The sequence below is a fragment of the Pezoporus wallicus genome, unplaced genomic scaffold (genome assembly GCF_028554395.1).
Source record: "Pezoporus wallicus isolate ANWC-B61680 ecotype Strahan unplaced genomic scaffold, APGP_CSIRO_Pwel_v1 contig_2776, whole genome shotgun sequence".
In the NCBI taxonomy this organism is placed as follows: Eukaryota; Metazoa; Chordata; class Aves; order Psittaciformes; family Psittacidae; genus Pezoporus; species Pezoporus wallicus.
Genome location: NW_026642992.1, coordinates 331,171 through 357,851, shown reverse-complemented (window position 1 = coordinate 357,851; position 26,681 = coordinate 331,171). Strand labels below are relative to the sequence as shown.

The 26,681-nt window shown below is 41.2% G+C and overlaps 1 protein-coding gene across 1 annotated transcript in view; it reads right to left on the bottom strand.

Annotated features, from left to right (window-relative positions):
- Window positions 1-21,110, bottom strand: part of FRMD3 (FERM domain containing 3) — a 132,506-nt gene extending 111,396 nt beyond the window's left edge. The window contains exon 1 of the mRNA XM_057396498.1: window positions 20,826-21,110. Coding sequence (XP_057252481.1) covers window positions 20,826-20,924 — 99 coding nt within the window. The 5' untranslated portion in view covers window positions 20,925-21,110. The remainder of the gene's footprint in view (window positions 1-20,825) is intronic.
- Window positions 21,111-26,681: the final 5,571 nt, after the last annotated feature.

Below are 26,681 nucleotides of genomic sequence, written 5' to 3'. Positions count from 1 at the left end.
GTTTACAGTTTCCCACTTAAATAATACATTTTCTTGGCTGTTTCATATAGGATAAATCAGGTTTATGTGACTGAAAATGGTAGAAGCAACATATCCACTCTTAACAATAATTACAGAAATTCGTATTTTTAATGGGTCTCATTCTTTCCAGCTAGTTCATAACCAGAATAAGACTTGAATCTCCAGAAACACTTATGTCCTTATCCTCAGAATTTTGTTTACTGTTAAAAGGAATTTCCAACCTAATGTTGTCTCTTTCCTCAAAGTGCTTTCAAACATCGCTTTGTTGTGACAAAAGGAAGTAATGCAAAGATAGGACTGACACACTTTTGTGACCCTTCTGTAAAATAAAATTTCCTACACTGAAAAATCTATTTCGGTAAATGTGAATTCTTGAGACCTTTATATTTGTCTCCTCCTAAGTACAACAACTTTAAAAAAACAACACACAGCCTTGCAAATTCTCTTTAAATTGATTCACTCTGGTTTACAGGACTGCCCAGGAACAGAAAACAATATAGCACCACAGTCAGTACACAAGCCCAGCAGTCCACAGTCCTGACTTGCTCCACATTGTGCAATGAGTGATCAGCAGACAGCATTTAGAGGCAGAATTTAGCCAAGAAAATAAACGGCAAAGGTAGAAACATATACAAAAATCTCTCCTCAGGCACACTTTCAAGTAGCATGGAAGATCTCCGGCTCCAGGATTTTTGCTTGCCTATTTTTGCCAGTACAACCTGAAGACAAACTGTCACTGCAACCATTATGCATATTGAAAACCACTGCACAAATACGCTGGATTTACAGTAACAACCAGGAAACTACTGACAGGCAAAATACAAAATCTTATTTCAGTATTTGAACCTTTTTTTCTTTAAATTAGTTTTCTTTAGCTGATAATCCTTGAAAATGATCATCACCGTGCCATTGTAGTGAGCAACTGTATTACGCAATTAAGTATCACCATGCATGAGTTCCATCCTCCATTTCCATTTGTGCTCTGTTCTATGGGATGGGCACTAAAATTCAACTGAAAAGTAAACAAAATAAATGTTGAGGAATTAAAACCAAACTGTGAACTGGAAAGGAAACCAGCAAGTGACTTAAATGTTGCTCAAGGAAAAGCTATTTTGTAAATAATGGATAAAGAAATACTACCACAAAATAGTCAACTTTCTTAAGTCATTGGAAATTTTGTCATTTTGGAAAGTTGTGGGGTTTTTTATTTTGTACCACTGAAGAGGTCAAATTGTAGATTCCACTAGGTATTACATTACCTAATCTTTAACATACTGTGGAAAGAAAATGAAACAAAACATGGTTCAGCAGCTTATGACAATGGAATGGGTTGTAACTTTCCCTTTCTCCTTGATTGCAACTCACAAATCATGGCTAGACCTAACAATGTTACCACAGGAAACTCCAGTGCATTATCTGTTCGCACCAGGCATAAAATCAGCTTTGGTTTTTTGTACATAAAGCAAACAACCTCAGCATTCTGCATGCTTGCATGCTTGCAAAAGAATGTCTTTGTGAGAACTACACAGCCTCATACAAACTACTTATTTGTTCTGACAAGAGGTCAGAATTGCTACACAAAATTAACTTTCAAAGCTCACTGTGATGCTCATGTGATCTTGGTAGAGCATCCTTGCTCTCTTGGAAGAACAGTACTGAAGGTAACAGCTGTAACATTTAAAGCAGCCACTACTGTTCCTGCCCAAAATCCAAGATTGTCAGTACATCTACACCAGCAGAGCCAGACACAATATTCCAAATGTCTTCTCTGTTTATTTCAACAAAGCAAGCTGGGAAAGTACTTACAGTATAGTTAAAAAACAAGATGAAGTCATGCCTGCAAGAAAATTACCCTGGTCAGTGTAAGCATAACAAAATTATAAGGGAGCACATGTATTTCAGAACAATTGCTTTTATGTACTGTGCATGTGCAGTCCCAGATTCCAACATGATTCAGGAAATAAAGGTAACTCGTGTATAACCCATGCACCTTCACAGATCACAGAATCACAGAATACCAGATTGGAAGGGACCTCAAGGATCACCTGGTCCAACCTTTCTAGGCAAAGCATGACCTAGACTAAATCATACTCAACCGTACTGATTCCACTGATTTCACTGGGACCACTGGATTTCACTCACCTTAACATACTTCGGAGGATTTTTTGAAAAAGACATGACCATTTCTCCAGACTAAAATTTCTGTATATAAACTGTCTGCTTCCCACCCTGAGCTTCTGAAGTGCTTTACACCTGAAAACTGATCCATTTCCTGCACATTGTTTTGCACTAAAGATTTGTTTCTAACTGATGTCACTAACTGGTTAAACAAACAGAAGTTGTACACACCTTCATCTAAATTTTAAAAAATTGCCTAAGCTTTATGTATTATTCAAGATACAGTTTTGCCTAAAGCTGATGTAAATTACAGCCCTATTCCCACAGTAACGTAGATTAGCTGTAAAGCAGTACACATACCTTCTAACTTCCCTCCAAATCCACTCCAACAAGCGTGGATCCATCCAATTAGTTACATGCTAACATAACTGGCATCAATGCATCTTGAAGTACCCAAACTTCTGTCCCTTCATACTTACAGTTCAATGCATTTTTTGCAGTTAATGAACGTGTAATCTGTCATATAGCCTAGTTACAACTGATTTAAAAAAAACAACATTTTAAGTATTCTGAAATTCAGATGTAATAGAAGGTATGTGTATTTGCATATCCCACTCCTACATCTCCAGCATCAGCAGTAACGAGAGCACTATGTACACTTGCATTCACTTCTGATTATCCAATACAGGAGAAATCTGTTGCAAATAAGAAAACCATTTTCATAATTCAGGTGTGCCATAATATTAAACATTACACATAGTATCTCTGAGTAATTGATGAATAATGGAGTAAGCATGCAATCAGTTTTCCTTCACATTTTTGGTCAGGAATTGAGAACAGTCACAGTCTGTTGGCATTCTTCACCACACAATCCTTAATCACATTAAACAATCTTTTAAAAGCCAAATGTGAAATGTTCACTAAAAAGTATTTAAGTTCTTCTACTTATTAATTTTCCAACAGACATCACTTATCTTGCAGTCTTTCAGAACTAACATTTAAGCTGGCTGCCTCATGCTAAAAGCCTGTTATCTACTCTAATTTTACCTATTCTAATTTAGTAAACTAATCTGGCTTAATTCAACTTAGTCAAATACCTAATACAAATCAACAGAAACATTTACATTCCTTTTTCTGAATGGATTTTCATTTTCCCTAATGTCTCAACTTTTTTCACCAAAGCAGGAAACTACGCTGGAACACAATAAGCAGCTCACCAGCACTTCTACCCTACTGCAATGTTCCCTAACACCTTGCTAAAACCTCTGAGTTTTTCACAGTAAAACTTTAGCCATTTTTTATTAAAGCATGAAAAGCTGCTTATTGCACTGAAATGCACAGAATGCACACAATTTGTTGGATAAAAATGCAGCAATTCTGTAGAAGTTGAAGAGTTCAACACAGTTGAGACTCACCTTTCAAGTTGGTAGATAACATGGACAATTTCAAAACAGGGCAAGTCTAAATCTGGATAATACCATGCAGAAGACTGTGACCCTGCTAGCACACATCCGGGCCTACATGTCATTCAGCATTCTCGATGCCAAAATCAAAAGAAAGAAGTATTAAAATACCATTTATTGATTGAAAATGGGGTCTTACTGTTAAGAATCCCAAGATTTATTACCTTCTTGGAATCACACATAGCACACAGTAAGTATAACCAACTTCACAGCCCATGCATCTTTGGCCTGTCAAAAAAGGCTTTTAAAAAGCTCTTACTTGCTCAGTTAATTTTAAAGTATGACAAAAATTATATTCTCCTAACACACACCTACTTTTTTTCCTGAAATCACATTCTTATTACAAATAATCCTTACTCTTCCTAGTCTCTGAGTAGACAAGGGTATAATAAAACAAGACATTATTTCGTTACCATGATTTTGTGACTGCATTATTCTGATATCATACCCTCTGGCCTGTCAAATGTCACTTTACTGGTATCTTTCCAAAGAATGATGCAGAGATCTTCTCCCTTTGCTGCTTCAATGTAGCCCTCTGTGCATCCCTCCAGTGGTTTCTTCAGTTCCACCAGGTACTCTTCATCCATCTGTTCCCAGTTGTAATTCACCCAGTTGTAATCCTGTCTATCAGGACCCTCTCACTTTATGCCTCCTTCTCTCCTTCCTGCTGAGAGAGAGGGTAACAGTCACCTACCCTCCTCAGCTCCCACACTCCACTTCTCAAACTTCCAAACTAAGAGGCTCTATGTTTCCTTCCAGGTCAGCCCTTCTGTCACAAGGGAGGGAACACAAAACACACTCCATTATGACCTTCAAAACCCCTCTTTTTTGGCAAAGATAACAATGTGTGGAGACAACTATGTCATGTTGCCCCGCATTGTTTCTTTATCTGCCCATGCCCACCTAAGCAACAGTCTTATTAAGAACGCTGGCACAGAATGTAACTCAGCTGCATTTTAAGATTTTATAGATTAATACCTGCCTTAGCGAACACTGTCCAACTTCAACATAGTAAAATGTGTAGGCAAAAAGGCTTCAGACTACTGTTTTCCCTCCGGGTTGCCATGAACCAAGAGCAGATGCAGATTCAAGTATGACTTCTCATCTAAATTGAAGCAAGCTGGTTTCTTCATATAACATACTATTCCACTACACCTCTGTATCCTCAGACATGGAAGTGTGTCTTACTTTGTGTCTGCATAGCAAAATGGGGTTCTTATCGATGACTCAGGCTCTGAGGCAATACTGTGGTAACACAGTAAACCCTGCTATCACTGCCCATGGAAATGCACTCCAAATGTTTCATTCTCTGTGTCAAGCTGCCATTTGCATGCTGGCTGTAAGCTTCTTGCATTCATTAGATATACTGAGACAACTGGAGCATGAGTTCTGGTTGTTTGGTGTCTTTTAAAAAAAAAACAAAAACCTACAGAAATGAAATAGAAAACATTCTTCATGAAAGTCACCCAAACTTGTAAGACACACACTTATCATTTAAAAATGCCAAATCCTGGAAAAATAAAATAATAATATGGTAGAGAAAAACAAATTACTAACGTGGAGGAAAACTACTGTCCGCCCATTTTGCAAGAAAGCAGAAAGGGTACACCGAAAATCCATGACTAGCACTAGCACTAAGGAACAATGGGCTCTAGAAGAAACATGATTCCGCTCTCACCAAATTATAAGCCTCTGAAAGGCATATGGTGTAATTTTTGGAAATTCTGAATTCCTCCTGCTTTCTCTACTTACACTCCTGAATGGTTATCGTGTAAACAATACAGAAAAACATAATTCTTCCAATTACCTGGAGTACCTGAGGTCTGGCAGGAGCACTGCTGTGCACTGGGTCAGAGCTCTGCTTGTGAGAATCACAAGACATGGGAAAGCTTAACACTTAACATCCCTCTGGGTCACATCCCTCTGGGTCACAGTTACCTATACTCTCCAGCTCTGAAGTAGCAACAATGCAGACACAGCTTGGATAGCTACATCCTTCGGCTACCCAGTCAGCCAGAAAGGCCAATGGCATCCTGGCCTGTATCGGAAATAGTGTGGACAGCAGGGCCAGGACAGTGATCTGTACTGGGCACTGGTGAGGCTGCACCTCAAATCCTGTGTTCAGTTCTAGGCCCCTCACTACAAGAGAGACATTGAGGTGCAGGAGCGGGCCCAGAGAAGGGCAATGGAGCTGCTGAAGGGTCTGGAGCACAAGTGTGATGAGGAACAGCTGAGGGACCTGGGGTTGTTTGGTCTGGAGAAGAGAAGGCTCAGGGGGAACCTTACCACTCCTGTAACTACCTGAAAGGAGGCTGTAATGAAGTGCGGGTCAGTCTCTTCTACCAGGTAACAAATGATAGGACAAGACATAACAGCCTCAAGCTGCACCAGGGGAGGTTTATTTACCAAAACTGTGGTTAGACATTGGAACAGGCTGCCCAGGGCAGTGGTGGAGTTGCTGTATCTGAGAGTGTATATAAAAACCATGTAGATGAGGCCCTCAGTGACCGTTTAGTGGTGGACTTGGCAGTGCTGGGGTAACAGTTGGACCTGATAATCTTAAAGGTCTTTTCCAGTTGATTCTATGATTCTATCTCTCCTGAACACTTGGAGGGACACAATGACCCTGCAAACTTGGAAAGGGTGCTACAGCTATGCTGTGATCAGTGCAAACTCCATTTCCTCTCTCTGCAAAGTGGGAGAGGCTCAGGAGGCAGGTAACTAATCTGAATGATAATTCATTTTTCCAGACTGCATCTAGCAAAACACATTCTCATTCATGAGTTCTGCAGCAGACACTCCATCCCAGATAGTCACCTGAGGAACTGAATGTTTCTTAGGAATCTCAGGGAAGGTGTTCCCACATGAATGTATCTACATGTACAGAGGGGAAAGCATTAGTGTTTCTATCCCAGATTTGAGAATTCTCTAGTCATTCTTGCAGAACTCATAAAGCCTCTCTCCCAACAGCAGCTTTTATCCTTAAAATCCAGATTTACACCTCTCAGCATTCCCTGTAGGAACACTATAAATAGACATGAGATGTGCCCAGGGCACAAAAATCAGAGTTTTAAACAGAAAGCAGGTTACATGTGGAATTTGTAGTCATAGTTCACATCCTTATAAGCAATCCTTATTTGTGATCTCCCTACATAAAGAAGAAAACTAGAATACCGGCATACAATCTGTTATGTTTGGACCATTAACAAGGTGAAGGATGTCATCAATATTACAGCAAATCTGGCACCAGTTAAAGCAATCTGCATAGATGGAGCAATCACTAAAACTCTTCAGATTCACTTTCCTCCAGAGTGTCAAAAATCCTCCCCACATGCCCCCAAGTGCTGGACTTCAGTTTGATTCCTGATTTAGCTGAAAGTTGTGTAAAAGCAGACACAACATTACCCATTACCTAAGTGCCTGAGATAGCCCTGTGTGCTGTTTATTCCAGTGAGTGCGTAAGATATCTTGCAGTCATGAAACATGTCAGAATGATGTTTACTTTGAACAGAAATATACCATTATCTTGTTCATTAAGCAGAAACCTCTCTCTTGGCAAAAAAATTCAACTTAGGGTATATTTCTGCAAAGAAATACTGCTACAGGATCCCAGTGTACCTTTGGATGGACAGTATTTTCCCTTTCATTTCCTTCTTCTTTCAAACATATGGTTAGCTGTTCTGTTTCAGGAATACATGGGAAAGGCTACATAGTTCAAAATGAGAAAAAGAATATTCTGTAGAAGCATATCCAATTTTAATTACAAAGCAGTATCAAATCTGTATGGACACAACAGGAAAACGGAATTTGTTGAACTGGCTTCCCCCTGTATTCATAACCTTTTTTTATCATTCAGCCTGCAGGATAAAACACTCACAATCCTCCTCCAGCAAACACTTGGTTTCTGCATAAGCAGTGAATCCTCTGGAGACAGAGGAGGCAGAGAGAGGTTAGAAAATGCAGTTCCTTCTGTATCTCTCAGAGAACTGCCAAACAGTATGTAGGGCACAAACCAGCTCTGCAGGTTCACCATGAACATAGCTCTTCTTGTCTTCCCTGCATACTGTCAAGTCAGCGAATCAGGAATTTCAAAAAGGATTTACATGTCACTGTGCTTTCCTGCCTGTTCTTAAAAAAAACCCTGCAACTAGGAATAGAGGGGGGAAGAGCCACTTTGCTGCAGTGAACAGAAAAAAAGAAGTTCCTTCCTCAACAGATTAGCCGTGTAGCTAAGTCTGAAAGCAAAAAGGCTTGCTTCATAGGGCAAATGGGTAATACAAATAATTCTAGTAGTGGTGAGACAGGCAGCCAGTGAGAAAATCACAGAGGTCAGTTTGGAGCATGAGGGGAGTGAAGACAAAACAGGCATAATTAGCAACCTGCCTGGACATCAAGAAGAATATATTACCTCTTGGACAATACCTGCCAACACCTGGTGAAGTTTTCATCTTTCTTGGACAACCACCGAAGCACAGCTTGGCTAAGCAGAAGGGCACCAAAATCACAACTAGAAACCAGTGCTCTCAAAATAACCAAAAGCTCCACCTATAGATGGTGGAGAGAAGAAGGAAGAAGGGGAAGAAACCTAAACCCACATCTGCATCTTCCCTTTAATTTCCTATCAATAAAAGATACAGCTAGCCAGAGCTCTTAAAATCAAGTTAATGGAAACGTATCATATGCAAAAAAAGTTCTATTCTCAAACTACCGGCTATGGAAATGGAAAACTGAAAAGGAAATACAACTTTTTTGTGGTTTTGGACTACAGTGATAGCCCTAATCACAAGGCAATAACAGCATAAATATTCACAGAATAAAAAAGGACTATATGAAGACATATTTTGGCATTATGAATCGAAAAAAAACATTCAGTTTTATCTATTTTTTTCAGGACATGAGATATCCACTATTTTTCCTCATGACAAAAATTATGTATCATTATGTATAATTTCCTGTAAACAAGACAGGATGTGTAAATAAATCCTAGAGGAAAAAAAAAAAAAAAGATGTGAATATTCATGTAGAAGAGTATGCTAGCGGTATTAAGAGTTTTAACAGGAAATTCATCTAGGGAGGAAGGGAGGCTTAGTTTTCAAAAATCATTTTGTTTCCTCTTGCTATATGAAAACCCCTGCAGAACATAGAAACATTTCCATTTTTCCTGAACCACACTGGTATCATTCAGGAGTTCACATAACAGCATAAATTTAGTGAACAGGCAAAAATCTGCACTATTCAGACTGAAAGTGGTGGATGTCAATTTAAAAATATATAAATTCCATTAAGACTTTGGCGAAGGGAGAAAAAAATGTAATATGAGTTGAAAGGAGACAGCCTAGCAGACCATGAAAGTATAAAGATTTTTCTGATTTTAAAATTGAGGAAATTAAATTGGTAAGAATAAATTAGCTAATGAGTAGCAAGGTGAAGAAGCTTAAGTTTCCAAGGTACAACCTGTTTTTTATAAAGAGTTTCTAAATAACAGAATAAAACAAAAAACAGGTGTGAACACTGGAAGGGTATAGTCAATACTGCCATCTTCTCTGCAATGCACTACATAATCAATGGACACAGCTGGAGCCTTGCTCTCTTCCCCACACATACCAGCACCCAACTCCTGGGATTTCTTCTCCTACGGTAGTATTTTCCCCCCCTTTACTTAAGTTAAAATTCAGGCCAACTACAAAGGTTACTTTGTATATTCTCATCATCACAACATGAATTAAGGACTCCCTTATAGTGTTTTCCGGAGAATTACACCATAAACTCTCCTGGGTAAAACAGAAACCAGCCTCTGATTCTCAAGAAGCTATAGGATGAAAATTGCTACATGCACAGAAATAACTGTGCAGATTATTGCTCATTTCTCACTTAGGTGTACCACTCTTTTTGCTTTAATGCCCACAAACCAGCAGCATCGTTTGGTATGGGGACTGACAATTCCTGCTCAAGTCTTCTCTGTTCTGGTAACTGTAAAGTCCCAACTGCCAGACGGTATGAGAAAACTAATCTGGAAATCCTGGCAACGTGAATGGATTCTCCAGTCAAAACAGAAAAGCCTCCCTGGATCTGCACCTAGCAACTGGCAGGGGCACCACAAGCTGATGGAGTGATTTCATGTGAGCAGCTGAGTCTGCATGCTGAATCACTCACAGCACCATCTGTAAAAGCCTCTCCTGTTTCCTCTCTTTTCCCAGGATGGAGCTAAAGAAAGTTCACACAGAGCAGGAGCAAATAGGGTCTGTGTGTCTGGTACACTTCACCTATTCGCACATTGAGCATTTCCAGGTCATCTTGAAGTCAGCTAAGCTCAGGCAGGCGTTGTACAGCTTCAGAGTTCACCTTGCATGTTAGGTAACTAACCCATCTAACCCAAGAGCAACCATCACTCTCTGACTGTGCAGTATTTATCTTTGTTACCCAATTTTAAAGTAACAAAATGAAAGTGAAGGATCACTTGTCTTTTACCCTGAAAAGCCTAAAGAAATGGGATTAAAAGTATGTGCTGTAGATCTCTATGGTGTGCACAGCACTCCATAGAGATCTCATCTGCATTTTTGCAATTAAAATAATTCAAATAAACTACCATGTCTTGTTTCTCAGTCCATTACGGGGTTAGTGTCTGTAAAAATAACAACAAAAAACCACCCCCAACTGATGTCCTGATCCTGTGGAATACCTTTGTATTACTCTCTTGACAAGAGCATTAAAAAAAAAATATCAAGAACCTGTCATCCCAGAAGAGATTACAGGTTCAGATCCAAGATCATAGCCACAGATCCTAAGCACAGCTATTTTATACACACCTACTAAAACCAGTCCTATTCCTCCCACCAAATGTTTAAGATGGCCCACAAAATACTTCAGATTTTCCACTTAAAAGGAAAGCATTATGAGCACAGTTACCATTTCACATGGTTTAGTATCTGAACTGTAAATTATATCTTTAAGTCATTCTTAAAATCTTTCTTTTTCTCTCTGAAAACAGAGATTGCATGCATACCAAAACTACTAAAACCCTCAAGCATTTTGGGGTGTTGAAACCCACCACCCCTGCTTGCAAACTGCAAGGACATTGCCTGCCAAAATTCCAGTCCATGCCAATTAGCATTCTTGCTGACCAATTCCCAGGCACTGCCTGGTAAACAGAAGTGTCCAGGATCCATTCCCACAAGGCAGTTCACATGGGAACTCTATTTCAGAGACAAAAACGTTAGACTGGCTTCCAAGCCTGGAAATACTGCAAATACACCACTGCAGTCTGAACTTTACGTATCATTTTCCACGGGATTTTACCATTAACTTGCAGTTGTTTGTGACTGCTTTTTGTTCTCTTTATATTTAATAAATTATTAAGTCCTGTTGTAATTTCTTCTCATACTGTTCGGATTTGGGGGCCTAAGGGAATTGTGTATTTGTTTGTTTTAATTTTGAATCCCATTTCTTTTTTGCTTCTGTTGCAGATACATGAAAGACCAAAAAAAGTGGGCATACGAAGTGATTGTATTAAAATGGTTTTACGCAGAAATACCCAAAGTTGGTTTTGCAACATGTGCCCTTTTATAGAAGTTTACATTATTACAACATCAGGACAAAAGATGGCCAGGTGCAAATCTTTTATTTAAGCCACAATTCTCTTGCAAAGAGAGCTGCTATGAGACAAATTATCATTGTGAGGTAATATACTCGCAAGAAGCAATGAACGTCTTCAATCCAGACTATTTACTTCTTCATGTGGTTCAAGTAAACAAGGGAAAAATAACAAGTGTTTTTAATGAATATGTTGACTCGCTTAACATTTTTCCAGATGAAGCCTTTAAAGAGCAAACAAGCAAACATTTTGCAGCCACTTAAAGTTTCTTACTGAAACTATCCTGAATGGCTGGATTTCGAACTCTGCTGGTGAAAAAGAACTCATGGTATATAGCCCATACCTTCTCATTTCTGGCTATGAGCAATGCAGAGAAACTTTACACGTACACTTAACCTTATGCAGATTGGTGTGAAACATTTTATCTCAAGTTTCCAGCATTATTTTCAGTCAGGAGAAACTTTTCCTCTAAATGTAAGAGTCCTAAAACATCAGTGTTCATTCTTCATCCCTGAGGCCTCCTTAATCGAGTTTCTCAGTAACTCCCATGAAGAGCAACCATGAGTAAGATGGTTTACTATCACACTGTAAATGTAAATTACTGTTTACACTTGGTCTACTACTGCCATAATTAATCATTAGCTGGAGAACAGCATCTATGTCAAACAGCAAAGGCTGATTACCAACACACCTCCATCAAAGACAATGTGTTAAACCCTGAAAAGATGAAAACAGGAAAGCTTTTATGGACTGAATACCAGTAGTTGGAAAGGATAAAATAAACAGCAAAGAAGTAAAGGAAGAGAAGTGTCTAGGGGCTTTTGTTTGTTTAGATTGGCTTGGTTTTGTTCTTTTCGGGGGGTGGGGGGGGGGGGTCTTTTGGGTGGTTATTTTTTGTTTTATGACATTAAAGAAGGTAATGATTTAATTACAGCTGAATTATCCCAACTATGTTTTCACTGTCAGACAAGGAGTTAAAACAAAGTAAGAACAAGTTAATCCAATGTGAACAAAAAGATGATTCGTAAGGTCTGGGATGGGTCTCTCAGAAAGCAAGGCTAGCGAAAAAAATGAGGCTGTATTTGAGCAAACAAAGAATGAAGGAACAGGTAGCAGCTTCAGCTGAAGGAAGAACTATGAGGAGATATTTTCCACATGCAGCTGGGAAAGACACAGCAGAAGTCATCTGGCAACAGCTTGACTTTAACAGGAAAAGGAGAAAAAGACGCTATGAATGCTATGAACCTTGCCAAGAGGTTGATATTATCCACTTGGGGGAGTGAAAGGGGAGCGCAAAAAGAGGGAGGGAGAATAAGGAAAATACGAAGAGAGGCATTTTCAGTATATTTGATTTAATAAGCCAAAATATGCAGAAGAACAGAGTCCTGGCTATAGAAAACAAGCATTTTATCACATAATGACTCTCCAGTCCTCACATGCCACCTGTTTTTTTTGAGAAAGAACTAAAAAATCAGCTGTCATTTCTCTCATTCTTTAACCTTAGTGTTTAAACCTTGAGATTTTAATATACTGTCTGTTCCAGGGGACCAGCAACAACCAGTAGCAACCAGGCAAAATCCAGACTCACAATTTCACCTTCCCATAGAAAAGTCACTAATCTTTTCTTTTGTTAAAGGTAATATGAGGAACTTTGATACACATTATTACATCATTCCTGACCTAGTCAATCTATGCAAATACAATCAAAAGAATACAGTACTTGCTCACCAATTATCCATTTTGGCGCTAATCTTTGGCCAATTAAGTCTGCCAAATGATTGATGATTTTCAGCTGCCCACTATATCAGATCTGTATCAGTGCACTGAAGATGCCTAGACAGAAGAGAGCATTTCAAGGTGTAAGAAGTCTAAGCCTCATGAGGTGCCAAAAGCTTTTTCAAGATGAAAGACTGTATAAAACTCCTGCAAGCAGAAAGCACCCTCAGAGGAGCCACGTTCCACCTCAGGAGACCAAGCCCATGATTTGCAGTTTGGAGATCTAAGCCGTGCTGCATGGTATTATTGACTTTTCCAGCTGCTTTTTATTATAACTACAGCTCCACCCCTACTGTTCAGCCAGCATCCAAACATGTGCAACAGTAAAGAATGTAAAAATTTGCATTCAAAGCTGTGAGAAAAACAAAAAGGTGGGTAAAAGTGAAAAGATTACACTTACACTTTTAAGCAGTAACCATCCTTTTAGCTTGTCCCTTAACTTTGTCTGAGCATACCTGCATTTTTCACATTTTTTTTCCCCCACACTGCAGCACCAGGCCTCACCAATATATTGAAATACTTAACATCTACACTGTTTGTACTTACTGAAATACATGTTCATCTTCAACCCTGGATTAGACAAGTCCTTATGCACACATCCAAGTTCCCCTACCTTTATTTACCAGCAATCAAAACATGAATTACAGCGTCAATTGCAATACACAGGAAATCCACAGTTAAAAGGCAAGATCATCACCATTAGGACAGAGAAATTACAGACTTTGTTCATTAATAAGACAACATGGAGTGCAGAATAAAACTAATTCAACATCATTAATAATCCTTATCCAACACAAAAGTAGTTTAGTATATATTGGATAAAATCCTGCATAAGCCAACTTTTTATTTAAGAAAAACAAGAAGGAACAGAGTTTGTGAACTGGTAGCAACATGGAAGTACAAGTACGTATGTACTTTTACCCTACCAGAAATAGAGAAACCAATGTTAAGCAAATGCTGACCTCCACAAATACCTGCCAAAATCCATCAAGACAATTACTTTCTTAGTTTGTAATGAGAACTACTGACACCCTAGTAACTTTCTAATAGCACTTTCTATTCTTATTTCCTTTTCTGCTCTGGAAGGAGCTAAGAGCACATCAATAAGCGATATTAAAAAGAAAACAAATTACTGCAAATTTAATCAAAAGCACAAAATGACAACAGAGGTAGCTTTAACCCATCGGTTTAGCTTGATTAGAGAGGCTTCTCATCTGCAACTGTCACCAAGAGTACCTGTTGTAACTGTACAGTTAGAGGCTCAAGCATGAAATTAAGAATACAAGCCCTAGTACGCAGTTTCCAATATGCGTCAACAGAACACAGCACAGAATCTATTCAAATTTGCGTCTCCTTCCTTATCTTGCCTTACTATTTTGGACTGTTACAGCATCATCCCAGCAGATAAAGGCACTTGCCGTTTACAGTTCTGACATTGCTTACAGGATAAATATATATTCACTAAATCTCCTGCCTGCTGTCTACATAATCCCTTAACCTTTCCCTTTCCGCAGCTATGGTTCTCTGCCGCCTTCTCATTTCTGGCTTCTCTGCTCTTTTCATGCTCATGCTGCCTTCCCTTTCCCGCTTTTTCCAAATTGTCGACATTTTGTATATCTTCACACTGAGATTCATGGTCACTATTCTTTAACTTCACAGTCCTCTTCAGCATGCTGTTTTGGTTTTTACACTTTATTAAGGCATGGGAATGTTAAAGAGATGTTAAAAAGAGTTCTTTGGTTAGCAGATTTCTATTAAATTTAGCATCTGCCTGCAAGACGCAGACCAAGCAGAAAGTATTAAGCAAGAAGGCAAGTTTCAAATCATCAATGTACTACAAAAAGACCTAGACAGGATAGGACACAATTGGGGGGGGGGGGGGGGAGGTGATGTAAAAATCAAGTGAATTTTTAGCCAAACTAAAAGCAGCATTATTCATTCAAACTGCACAGAAACTGCTCCTGAATTGGACAAAAAAATAACCCTAAGAGGCCACCTTACACTATTCGACCACCAGTGGCTTTCTCAGATGAACCTTCTCAGATTTTGTCACTCTCAATTTGACTTCAGCAAAAAAAAAAAAGGTAAAATATCTAAGAACATACCATGAGTAAAACAAAGCTTTGCTCTGCTTGCTTTCTTCCTGACTTCTAAGCCAGCTTTTAAAATTACATGTTCTCCTTGCTCAGAAGCTGGGTGCACTTAGAAAATCAAGTTTGTTCTTCTAAACAGCAATCAAATAATCATTTAGATACATTAAACAAAAAATCAGTAGTATAGCCAGGGGATTTTGGGGGATACCTATACTGGTTTTTGTTTGGGAAAGCTAACACAAAGGAAAATGCATCATTATAAAGGCCTTCTTATCACACAAATTTACATATGGGCTGAGGCACAAGAAGATCCAGTCATACGATATTTCTACAAATAAACACATAGATAACAAAGTTCACTACCACTCTCAATAACAGGTTCCAGCTGAGAGAAAAGCCTCATTCATGCCAACTTTATCCTTGGTTGTGCATAGCTTGACCTCAGCAGCTCAAGAAGTAAAGTAAAACTTTCACTAATTTCAAAAGTAAGTAATACATTTAACATAGCATTTTTCAAGAATGAGCTTTTAATTTTGTATTAACCTCTTATAAATACATTTTGAGTTATAATGGTTACTAATACACACTAAAATTTTATAAACTTACAGAAACAGTAGCAGTAGTCACTTCACTTAAATGAGGTATACTGAAGCCCACACCCTAAAGCATGCCAGTGGCACCACTGAACCCAAGTTGTACTTACGTATTTAATAGCAGTCTATCATACTGACAGTTAACTTTACTCAGAACTGAAATAAGCACAAGTAATCTTACAGGATAAACTAATAAATAAATAGATAAACAAACAAACAAAACTAACCTTACTATTTAAGATATTGTGCTGGTTTTGGCTAGAGCAGAGTTTGTTTTCTTCATAGTATGTAGTATGAGGCTATGTTTTGGATTTGTGCTGGAAACAGTACTGGTAACTGTTATCAACAGATGGGATGTTTAGCTACTGCTGAGCAGATGCTTACACAAAGTCAAGGCCTTTTCTGCTCCTCATCCCAAATCACCAGCAAGCAGGCTGGGAATGCACAGGGAGTTGGGAGGGGACTCAGCCAGGACAGCTGATCCCAGCAGACCCATGGACTATCCCATACAGTGTCATGCTCAGCAATAAAAGCAGGGGAAGAAGAACAAAGGTGGGACATTGGAGTGATGGTGTGTGTTTTCCCAAGTCACCATCACGTGAGATGGAGCCCTGCTGTCCTGGAGATGTCTGAACACCTGCCTGCTGATGGGAGGTGGTGAATGAATCCCTTGTTTTGTTCTGCTTCTGTGCATGGCTTTTGCTTTACCTGTTAAACTGTCTTCATCTCAACCCACGAGTTTTCGCACTTTTACCCTTGTGATTCTTTTCCCCACCCCACTGGAGTGGGTGCAAGCGGCTCTGTGGGGCTTAGTTACCAGCTGGGGTTAAAACACAACAAATGTTTAGGCTATTGCTATTAAAAGGTTAATTAAATGTGTGAAGTTACTGCATGAAGCCTGAAAAAAATAGAAGTTAAGTGCTCATAATGCCGATGACTCAGAAAATAAGTACCTCATTAGTACCTCCAGAAAGGAGGTCTTCCTGATGCTCCAGACACGTTTCCAATAGTTTTGAATACCTGCTTCCCCCAGTGCCCTCTTTCAAGCCTTGGTTCTGTGCTTTATCAGGCAGACTGCACTAGCAGGTCACCACTCTCTCTTGCACATGGAAACAAACAGTGGCCACTTGCTCTCCAGGCTGTTTTTCATAACCTCTCAGTTTTAGTGTTGCCACTATGACTTCACCTTACTGCTGCAGTAAGACTGCCCCGACATACAGGCCCAGAGAGGCCTCACAAACAAACAAAAAACATGGGAAAATAAATGTCATCACAAGAATTAGTTAAACATCCCTCGGCCCTAGCCCTTTCCTGTGTCTGTCACCACTTCAGCTAATTTGCAATAACGAATTCTCTCTGATGACGAGGACGACACACTGAATCATGACCTTTGAGTTGCAAACCTAGCCTTGAGCAACTTGGTGACCTACATGGCGGCTGCACAGCTCGATAACTAGTTGGCTGGAGTCTGCAAATGCAAATCCCCACAACACCCCATATGCTGTCACTACACTGCCTGCTATAAAACTTAATTTCCAAAAGCAGGCTTTATTAGCCTGTTGGCTTGCTGAAACGCTGCTTTAACAGTAAAAACAAAAGCATACTTTATTTTACTTCCTAAACACTATGTAATTTGCATCAGGAGACAAAAACAAACACCACCCCCCCCCAAAAAAAAACACACACACACATATATGCAGCACCTAAGTAGATCTGCCCCTGCCTTCTTTTTCTAAACTACATACCAGTGTTTTAGCTGAGTAACACACACTTCTAGCTGTACATTTTGCAGGGCCAAAGACATACAGTGCATCCATGACAATTTTAATTAGCTGACATCTCTGCACTGAAGTGGTACTGAGGCCCTCTGATACCAGCCTATGTGTGCAAGCCAACTGCTGGAAAGATATACTTGAAAAAGTAAGGTTTGGCAAAACTTAGTGTGCTAAAATGCAGAAAATCATCAGCTATATGTATCACCATTCAGACTAGCTGCGTATCTCCCCTCCTTTCCCCCTGAAAATGCATAGCTAGAATTTCAGTCATCACTGTTTTTTTACTGCATCCCATGTCCTTAAAAGACTCTGTTGGGCATTTCTCAGTGTTGTAGAATTAGGCTTTCTTATCTTCTTAATGACCAAAACACAGCTGTCCAACATGTTCCAGCTGGCACAACCCTGGCATCTCTGCTGCTAACCCAGCAGCGCATCATCTGGGCTATTTGTCCTGCTGCATATGCAGCAATATGCATATACACAACTCACAACTTCTATTTTTTCCATTCAAAAATGAAATTAGCAAGTTTTGTCCACATTGTGAACTTCAAATAGAAATCTGATTGAAAGACTACAGACAAGAAGTTGAGTGAATTGAGATTTGTTAGTCTAATGTCTTCACAGCTATGCACATACAAGAGGATAAATCAATTATACAGCTAAATTATATCTCCTCTATAGATACAGTGATAGGTAAGGGGTAGCTAGAGATAGAATTTAGCAGTTCAAAGCATATGGCATAGGAAGGAGTGAAAGGTAAGTCAAAGCTATGAAATGTCATCATTAATTGCATGTTTCTGCTGAAGTGACCAAGAGCAAAGTAGTTCCTCATCCTAGGATCTGCATTTACATGTTCAGAATTTCAGTACCTAAAAGGGGAAAAAAGAAAACAACAAAACAAACAAACAAAACAAAAAAACACACGAGGAGCCATTCACACCTTTTAAACATTTCTGGTCAGTGTGCAGATTCAGGAAAACAATTCTAGATGAGTTTATAATAGAATTCAATTTTCAAGATTACCCTTAGAACTACAATAGTGAAAAAAAAAAATCAGCTGTAGCCTAAAATACTTTTCCCCTGTATACATGTGGGATGAGCCACCAGGACACAGTAAGATTCAACTGGTTCTGAGTTCATTTCCTCACCTTGCACAATGTAACACCTAAAGTAATGACTACTTCTTTCTACCCTGTGGGTATCAAAGGGCGTATTCTTAGCACGGGTAAATCTGTTGAGCACTACAAATCTACAGACCTGTAATGACACCAGCTCAGATTTTGACATTAAATCATCACTGTTTAAAGACACTAGTCTTTAAAGATGCCAAACTGCATTGGGCTCCGAGAAAAAATACTCGAGGACCATTCTGCTTCCTACCCATTATGCTACAATCTCTGAACCACGCTATTCATTAACAAGAGCACTACAACGACACAGGTGCAAGTTTCAGTAATCTCCTGTTACTTCCAGGCTGCATAATATTTGAGTGAAAACTAGTACACAAGTACAGATCAGGAGGGGAGTTTCTGTAGAGCTGCCTTGCAGAAATGCACCTGAGGGTGCTGGCTGACAGCAAGGCGCAGTGTGAGTCAGCCATGTGCCCTGGCAGCCAGGAGGGCAAACTGCATCTTGGGGTGCATCAAAAAAGTGCCACCAGCCGGTCAAAAGAGGTGATTATCTGCTGTATTTAGTGATGGTGCAGCCTCACCTCGAGCACCGTGTGCCGTCCTGGGCCACACAGTTTAAGAAGGATGTAAAAGGTCCTTGATTGCATACAAAGGAGGACAACAAAACTGGTGACAGGACTGGAAGCCATGTCCTGTGAGGAGAGGCTGAGGGCTATGAGTTTGTCTAGGCTGGAGAGAAGAAGGCTGAGTGGTGACCTCATGGCTCGCTGCAGCTTCCTAAGGAGCCGACGTGGAGAGAGAGCTCCTGATCTCTTCTCGCTGGGATCCAGTGACAGGACGTGAGGCAATGGTTCAAAGCTGCCCGAGGGGAGGTTCAGATGGGACATTAGGAAGCATTTCTTTACTAAGAGGGTGGTCAAACACTGAAACAGGCTTTCTAGAGAGGTAGTTGATGCCCCAAGCCTCTAGGTGCCTTAAAAAGAGGCATTTGGACAATGCCCTTCATAATATTCTTCAACGTTTGATCAGCGCTTAACTAGTCAGGCAGCTGGAAAAGATTACAATGGTAGGTCCCTTACAATTATTTTAGTCTAGTCTAGTCTAGTCTAGTCTGTTTTCTTTTGGTCCAAGAAAAAAATGTTGCTTGCATCTCATGGCACTTGATTTTTTTCAGCCACAGTAGGTTTCTGCATAAGACCACCAACTTGATTTAAAGCTGTGGATATTTTATACCACCAGAAAGACAGAAATACCGACTATGAGTGACAAACAACATCCTGAAAAGCTACTCACATCTTCTGATCTGGATGTCAAGTTCATCTCAGTGATTTTATGAATGCCATGGAAATTTACAACAGCGTAACTTGGTTTCTGACACTTGCAGTTTAAGAATCTGTAAGACTTCCATAACGCATCAGAGTCTGGATCTTGTTAGGACACCTGAAATACTGCTTTCACACACTACAGACATTGCTGCTACACCAGAAATCCACGCTCCCTATTCTTCGCCCTCTTATCGTTATTACTTAAAGGAATAAAAATGAACTAAGTAATTAAGAAGAGGGACTACAGCAAGTTGGACTTTCTTTCCAACAGCACTACTATCACTGAAAACCCTTCCATAAGTTATCTTTTGCCGTGAAGGAAGAGGAAAGGGGAGCAGCACTTCATTTTCAACTCTGCCTACCACCTCTGTAACAGCGTTTCCTCTATCTGCACGCCGCGGGCCTTGCTCCCGGTGTAGGGCTTTCCCGGCCCCGCAGAGCAGGTCCCCTCGCACACCACCTCCGCCGCAAGATGCGCCCACCGCGCGCTCCGTTACCGCGCTGCGGGACGGGGCTGGAGACACCGAGGTCTCCCTCCTCGCCGGGGACCGCCTCTCCCGGAGGTCGCCGAAGCCCAGCGGGCTCCTCCTGCCCGCGGGGATGCCGTGCCGGGGGTGCGGAGCACGGCGTATCCCGCGGCTCCAGCAGCGGCCGGACGGGCTCCGTGCCGTGCCATGCAATGCCGTGGCGCAGCGCCGCGGCGGGAAGCGGCGAGAAAGGCGCAGCTGCCCGCGCCGCAGGTGCGCGGAGACCCGCGCAGGGAAACGGGGCGTGCGGATGCTCCCGCCGCGGCCGCGCCGAGCCGCTGCCCGGGCCCTGCGACCTGCTCTGCGCCGGAGGGTAGCTGCCCCAGTCCCGGCCCGGCTCTGCGCTCCCGTGCTGGGGTGCCGCTGCCCGCCGAGACGCCCCGCCGCCGCCGCCCCTCTCTCCCCGCCGGCACCTGGATGTGGCAGGAAATCTCGGAGTCGTCCAGCAGTCGCACGGTGCATTTCATCTCCGCGCTCAGCGACCTGATGCTGGAGCTCCGGAACCGGATCATCCCGGCAACCCGCCCGCCGCCGCCCCTCAGGCAGCCGCAGGGGGCCAGCCTGCAGCGGCGCCTGGCCGACCGCGGCACGGCGCGGCGCGGCACAGAGCGGCACGGCACAGAACGGCACGGCACAGTGGCGGCACCGCCCCTCAGCCCCGCGGCGCCCAGCCACCGCCCGCCATCCTCCCGCCCGCTGAGGCCGGGGCCGTCGCTGCGTCAGGCTGCGCTCCGCTGGCCGGCCTCAGCATTCTCCCGCGCCCGCCCCCGGCACGGCACCTCTCCGCCCTCACCTGCTCCCCAACGCTACTCCTCCGCCCAGCGGACCCCAGCTCGGCTCCCTACGGGGCTCCGCGCCGTCGGGATGCAGGAAAAAGGCAGCCCCCAGGGGCAGTCGTCAACGCGTCTGTTTGCCTTCTCCGCCACAGGCGAGCCGCGCCTGGCTGTGCGTGCACCTGAGGCAGTGGTACCCCGTGGTCCCCAGGTACCCCAACACTGCCCTTCGCAGGAGGAGGGCCGTGTGAAGTATACACATATATAGACGTTTTGTTCTATGTATTACAGAAGTTAGGAGATGGGTACGCTGTAAGGAAACGGAAGAAAACAATGCAACTTCATGTAAGAGGGCAAGTCTTGGAAACTTGTTTCCTCAGGGGAAAAGAACGGTCCATTAAGGAGGAGCAGTCTCGCCCTGTTTGTTGTGTAAACCTTGAAACAGGGATTAGCACTGTGTTGGAAAAGAAGCACTTCCTTTTTAAGTCTGAAATGCAACACAGCCAGTGAGCAATGGGATGTGGCTGAAAGTCTACAAAGAGAAAAATAGTGTTGACAGCCACACACAAGGTGTATTTCAGTCATTTCACCTCGCTGTCATTGACCCCCTGTAAGCGTCCATATTTTGAAAGTAGTTTTGTGTGAATGTAATGTTCTTTGAAAATCCAGTGGAAAAGCCTAAACACCGCTAGTCCCGTAATCTCTTCCTTCGGCTTCCTGCTGGACTGCTAACAGCAGGAAATACCGACAACCACAAACAAATGAGAAGCATATAATGCTCACTAGCGTCAGCTAATAAATATGCAAAGTCTTTTAATATGCAACATGAAAGAATGTAAGTATATGCTTCTTGTAAATGATAAATGCTTCCAACTGTGTAATGAAGAGTGAAGCAAACCAGTGAGTACTTAAATCCTCAATAGCCACAGTCAACCTCAAAGTTTAGAAGGTCTCTATCAGCCACGACACCTTCTGTAGACACACACTCATCACTAATAAAATAACATTTTTTGTCCTACAGTCCTTCAGCAAGTGAACTCAGTAGGGGCAGGATTTCAGCCCACATGTAGATTGACTCTCCCACAACACAGATTTTCCTGCTTACAGTAGAGAATGAATCTTTTCTTTCTAAACCAAATATTTTACCTTTCCCTTCAGTCTCTGCAGCACACCTTTCACCATTCAAAAGGGGAACTAGAAGAGGGAGCTGAGCCAGATTAAGCTTTAGGGACCAGGTTAAAGCCTACCACTGTCAAAGGGGGGTTTTGCTTGACTGTTAGAATGGTGAGTAGAGGAATGAGCTGCCCAGAAGTTCTTGGAATTACAGACACAGTGATGACTGCAGCATGAAATTCACATCTCCAAACTGACAGTTGCACAGCAAGTGTGAGCTGGTGTGTACCGGCAGCAGCATAGCAGCAGGAGCACAGAGCACAGCAGAATTTTACTTGCCCGCTTTAAAGACAGGTCATTTCTTGATACTTTGCTTCTGTGATACACCACAGCATTTGAGGTGCCTGAGAGCTCTGTGAGGTGCCTGAGAGCTCTGTGAGACAAGTAAGAGATTCCTATGTTTCGCACCACAGAAATACTAGCACAGAATATGGCAGCTGTCTAGACGGATGTTGCCAAACCCATGAGCGATCAAAAATTAATATTCTGACCCACAGGAAAAAAACAACAACAACAACAACAAACAAAACAAAAAAAAAACCCAAAAAAAAAGTCAGGGGTTTTTCCTTCAGTGACTAATCATCACAGCAACTTTAGTTCTTTGACTTAGTGTTTATAATTTAAACAGGTACACACAACATATTTCCAAACACTCAAAAGATTAATCCATAAATACAACTGCTGCAGCTGTAAACACACCTGCCCATGGTCAGATTTTGGGCTCCAGCATGAGTAGAGCAGATACACAATTCACTGTCCTAACAGGGCTACCCGCCACAACTCACTAATCTCCTTCCTGTAGGCCCACACCTACCCACTGGCTTTGGCCCCTTGGGTTCTCACAGCCAGGCCATACAGCATGTACAGCAATTAGCTGTGGCTCAGAGATCACAGTGCCATAAGGAAACAACAGTAATTGTATTAATATTAATGGAAGCACAGGACAGTTTAGATTTGACTCAGTTCCCCTCTGCAACAGGATTAGGATCTCCAAATCTAAAATATTTCAGCTGCAGGATGGACATTAGCCTCCTCCAGAACATATCCTAGAGAGTGAAGAACGGGGGTTGAGATAGCAATGAACTGGTATTTCAAGGAAAGGTTTACTATAGTCAGGGAAAGCTTTACTATAGTCAGTGAAATGTGAGTTTTGCTCTGAAAGTCACCAGCTCCATGGGAAAGCTAGCCTCCTAAGTGTCCTAAAGGCCCTGCTACACAGAAGAAGGTTTAGATGACTTCTGAAGGATCTAGTACTCCAGGCAAACAACTTTTTCATATCAAGGCCCAATTTTTTGTGCATTTTTGTTATTTGTTATCTCCAATGGAATTGCCTTTAAGACTTGCACTGTATTGGTATCAAATATATCCAGAAGCCAAGCTAAAATTAGCAATGAACTAGTTGAATAGAGCTAATCATTCTGGGCAGCACTCAAAATATGAAAACAAACAAGCTCTTGAGATGTTATATACACAGAGAGATACCACACCTACGGAACGCTTTTGTTTCAATCTTAAGCATTTGGAAGGCAGAAAAATCATTATAACTTTAAAACAAAAAGAATCATAAAGGGGGGAGTTGTGTCTTGAAATAAAGGTTTCTCACACCTCAGTGTTACACCCATAATTTCAAAACTGTACATAAAACATTAACACATATTTCCATAATGCTTCTCACTGTACTTACAAACCCTAAGAGTATTTAAAGATACATAAATTACAAAGACAAAATATTTAAAGAGAAAAGGTGACACGGATTGCAATAAGGGCAGAGTTGAGTCAGAAGCTGAAACTTTAATTCACACAGGGTTTACACTTTCTTTGGCACTACAAAAACATCACAAAACATCACATATTCATTACATGGCCGAGAAGGCAACAAGATCTGTAAAATATTACATTGTTTGATAGCACTACCAAAGTACTTGTGATTTTTGTGTTTGTACTTCAAAAGAAATTTCTTTTGTAAGCCAAACATGCTCTCACTCCAAACCCACTAAAAAAGGCAGAACTATCAGTTATATCTTTGGCCACAATTACCCCAGCAACAAGACCTAAAGACCTATTGAAATCCATAGGAATCTATCACAGGTTGCGTGGCACTGGTCCTGCTGGCATCCAAATTCCTTGTGTGTAGTTGCAATGGCAGACACAACCATGGCTCACAGCAGGAGTAGGGGTGAGTCAGAAGTATTTTCTTCCACTGCTGAAGTTTATTGATTTCAGCAGATTCACAAGTATGGGAAGGACATTACAATACTCCCTTCTACCACAGAATGATGGGTTGAATTTACTGTACAAACTTGTAAGCAAACCTCCTGCAGATGTCACCTGGAAGCTCGAATATCCATCAGCATTTGTGAGTTAAACTGTATTGCACAATACCGCACTTGAAAGCTGCTTGCTGAAGCAAATTTTACACTGATTTTAATTCACACAAGGCAACTACCGTGAATGGAAATCTCAGCTCCCAGCCTTTTGTTCAGAGTGCACAAAGTCAGTGAGATGTTTATCATGGTTCACTGTGTCCTGGGAATTGCCAAGTTGTTTTTACCAGCAAGGATTGAAACATTGCTTTGGTACAGTGTTGTCTTTTCAGGGAACATTTAGGCAGTCCTGGTTTTCTAATACTGTTGCCAGTAAAATTACAGCAGGTTGTGTACGATCTGGGCTGCCTCTCTGACGCATCTCTCTCCCCTGAGGGCCATGTTTGCTCTTAAATATTTCTCTCACTACTGGTTCTCTCCGATTGCTTTCACACAACCCATGCAGCAAGCTTCTGGGCTTGTTAACACCCCGAAGAAACCCTGCAGCTCACAGCACTAACAGGTTTTACATGTGACACAACTGATGGTTTCAGATGTCTACAGTTAATTCAGTACCTACAGGAAGCTGACTGTCTCTCACTGACTGCAGGGTGGCTGCCGTATCTCTGTATCTCCCCAGTCTATGATGAATTGAAAAAGTATTCCCACACCTGTGATTTAGTAATCTGAATACAGGTACTCTTCATCTGCTGATCAAGCTGAAAACCAGAACTCTGCTTTCCTCGCTGTATTTGTACAGAGATACATCTGCCATGAAAAGGTTCATTTTTTAAGTAGGTAGAGGTATATTTGCAGACAGCATTGGCAGGTGAAGAAAAGAGTTATTACCTACTTATATTTTGAATAGCTCCTCTTTTTAGTAGTTTTTGCCTAAATGAACATTTAGTTAGTCTACAACTCAAAATACAGTCTCATGTTATACCAAATAGTCACATTTTTTCAACCTTATCATTGCAGGGAGTTTAAAAACAAGTGTAAAAGTTCATCATTACTGTAACAGTAACACTAGTCATAAAATATACACAAACTACATTAACATCAGTCACCAGGTGGTGGACAGCACAGCAAACTCTGCAGAGCCAGGCTTTGAAGTGTTCTTAAGATCCCAAAAGCTCTGCTTACTGAGTACACAAGAAATAATTCCTAACACACACCTATCTGGTGTGTTCTTTCATACTGTTTTTGTTACTGGGCAGAAATTGGACACTCATGGGCAGAAATTGCTTGCAATAATGTCCTGTTTCCGTAGCTGAGCACATGCACTTTGAAACAGTTGAAAGTCAATAGACCAGTTTTTCTGGTTTTTATAGGTCCTTTTCCTCTTTTGGGTTTATTCTGATTTTTTTTATACTCCTATCACAAAAATTTAAATCCTTTGTGTGCACTGGTAATTGTCTAACTTCAAATGTCTTTAAAGCACTTTTCCAACCAGGAATGGTCCTCAAAGTTGTGGTGTGTATGAGGAATCAGATTTTACACCACATCTAGTTTGCATAAATCAAGATGAAGTCCAGCAAGTAAAACTTCTGCTTTGCACGAGGTAAGTCAGGTTCCTAGTACATTTTGTGAACAAATCAAGTAGTACAGGAAAAACGTGTATCATATACAACAGGTATTTCAAGTTTGTTAATCTTGCCAGCATCTAATCTCTATCCAGAGTCTGTTATTAAAGTAATTAGCAACAGGATTTTAAAATAATGATATACAACAATATTCAGTTTCTGACACAGGTCTCTTTATAGCTTCTGATATTTGTCATTAATTTCTTCCCAAATCGGTGCAAAGACTATTGTTTTTTATTGATCTGGTTCTTTTAATTATGTAGAAGCTAATAAGGACAGGATTTAAAGTTGCAATTATCTTTGTTGCCAAACTTCCTTGCACATGAGAGGCTATGTGGCGTAAGAGCTAACTATGCTTGTGACTGAAGACTGAAAACTTGGCTATCCAGGGAAGAGATGTGGACTAGGAAAATGCAATCAGAGACTCTAAGGAAGCA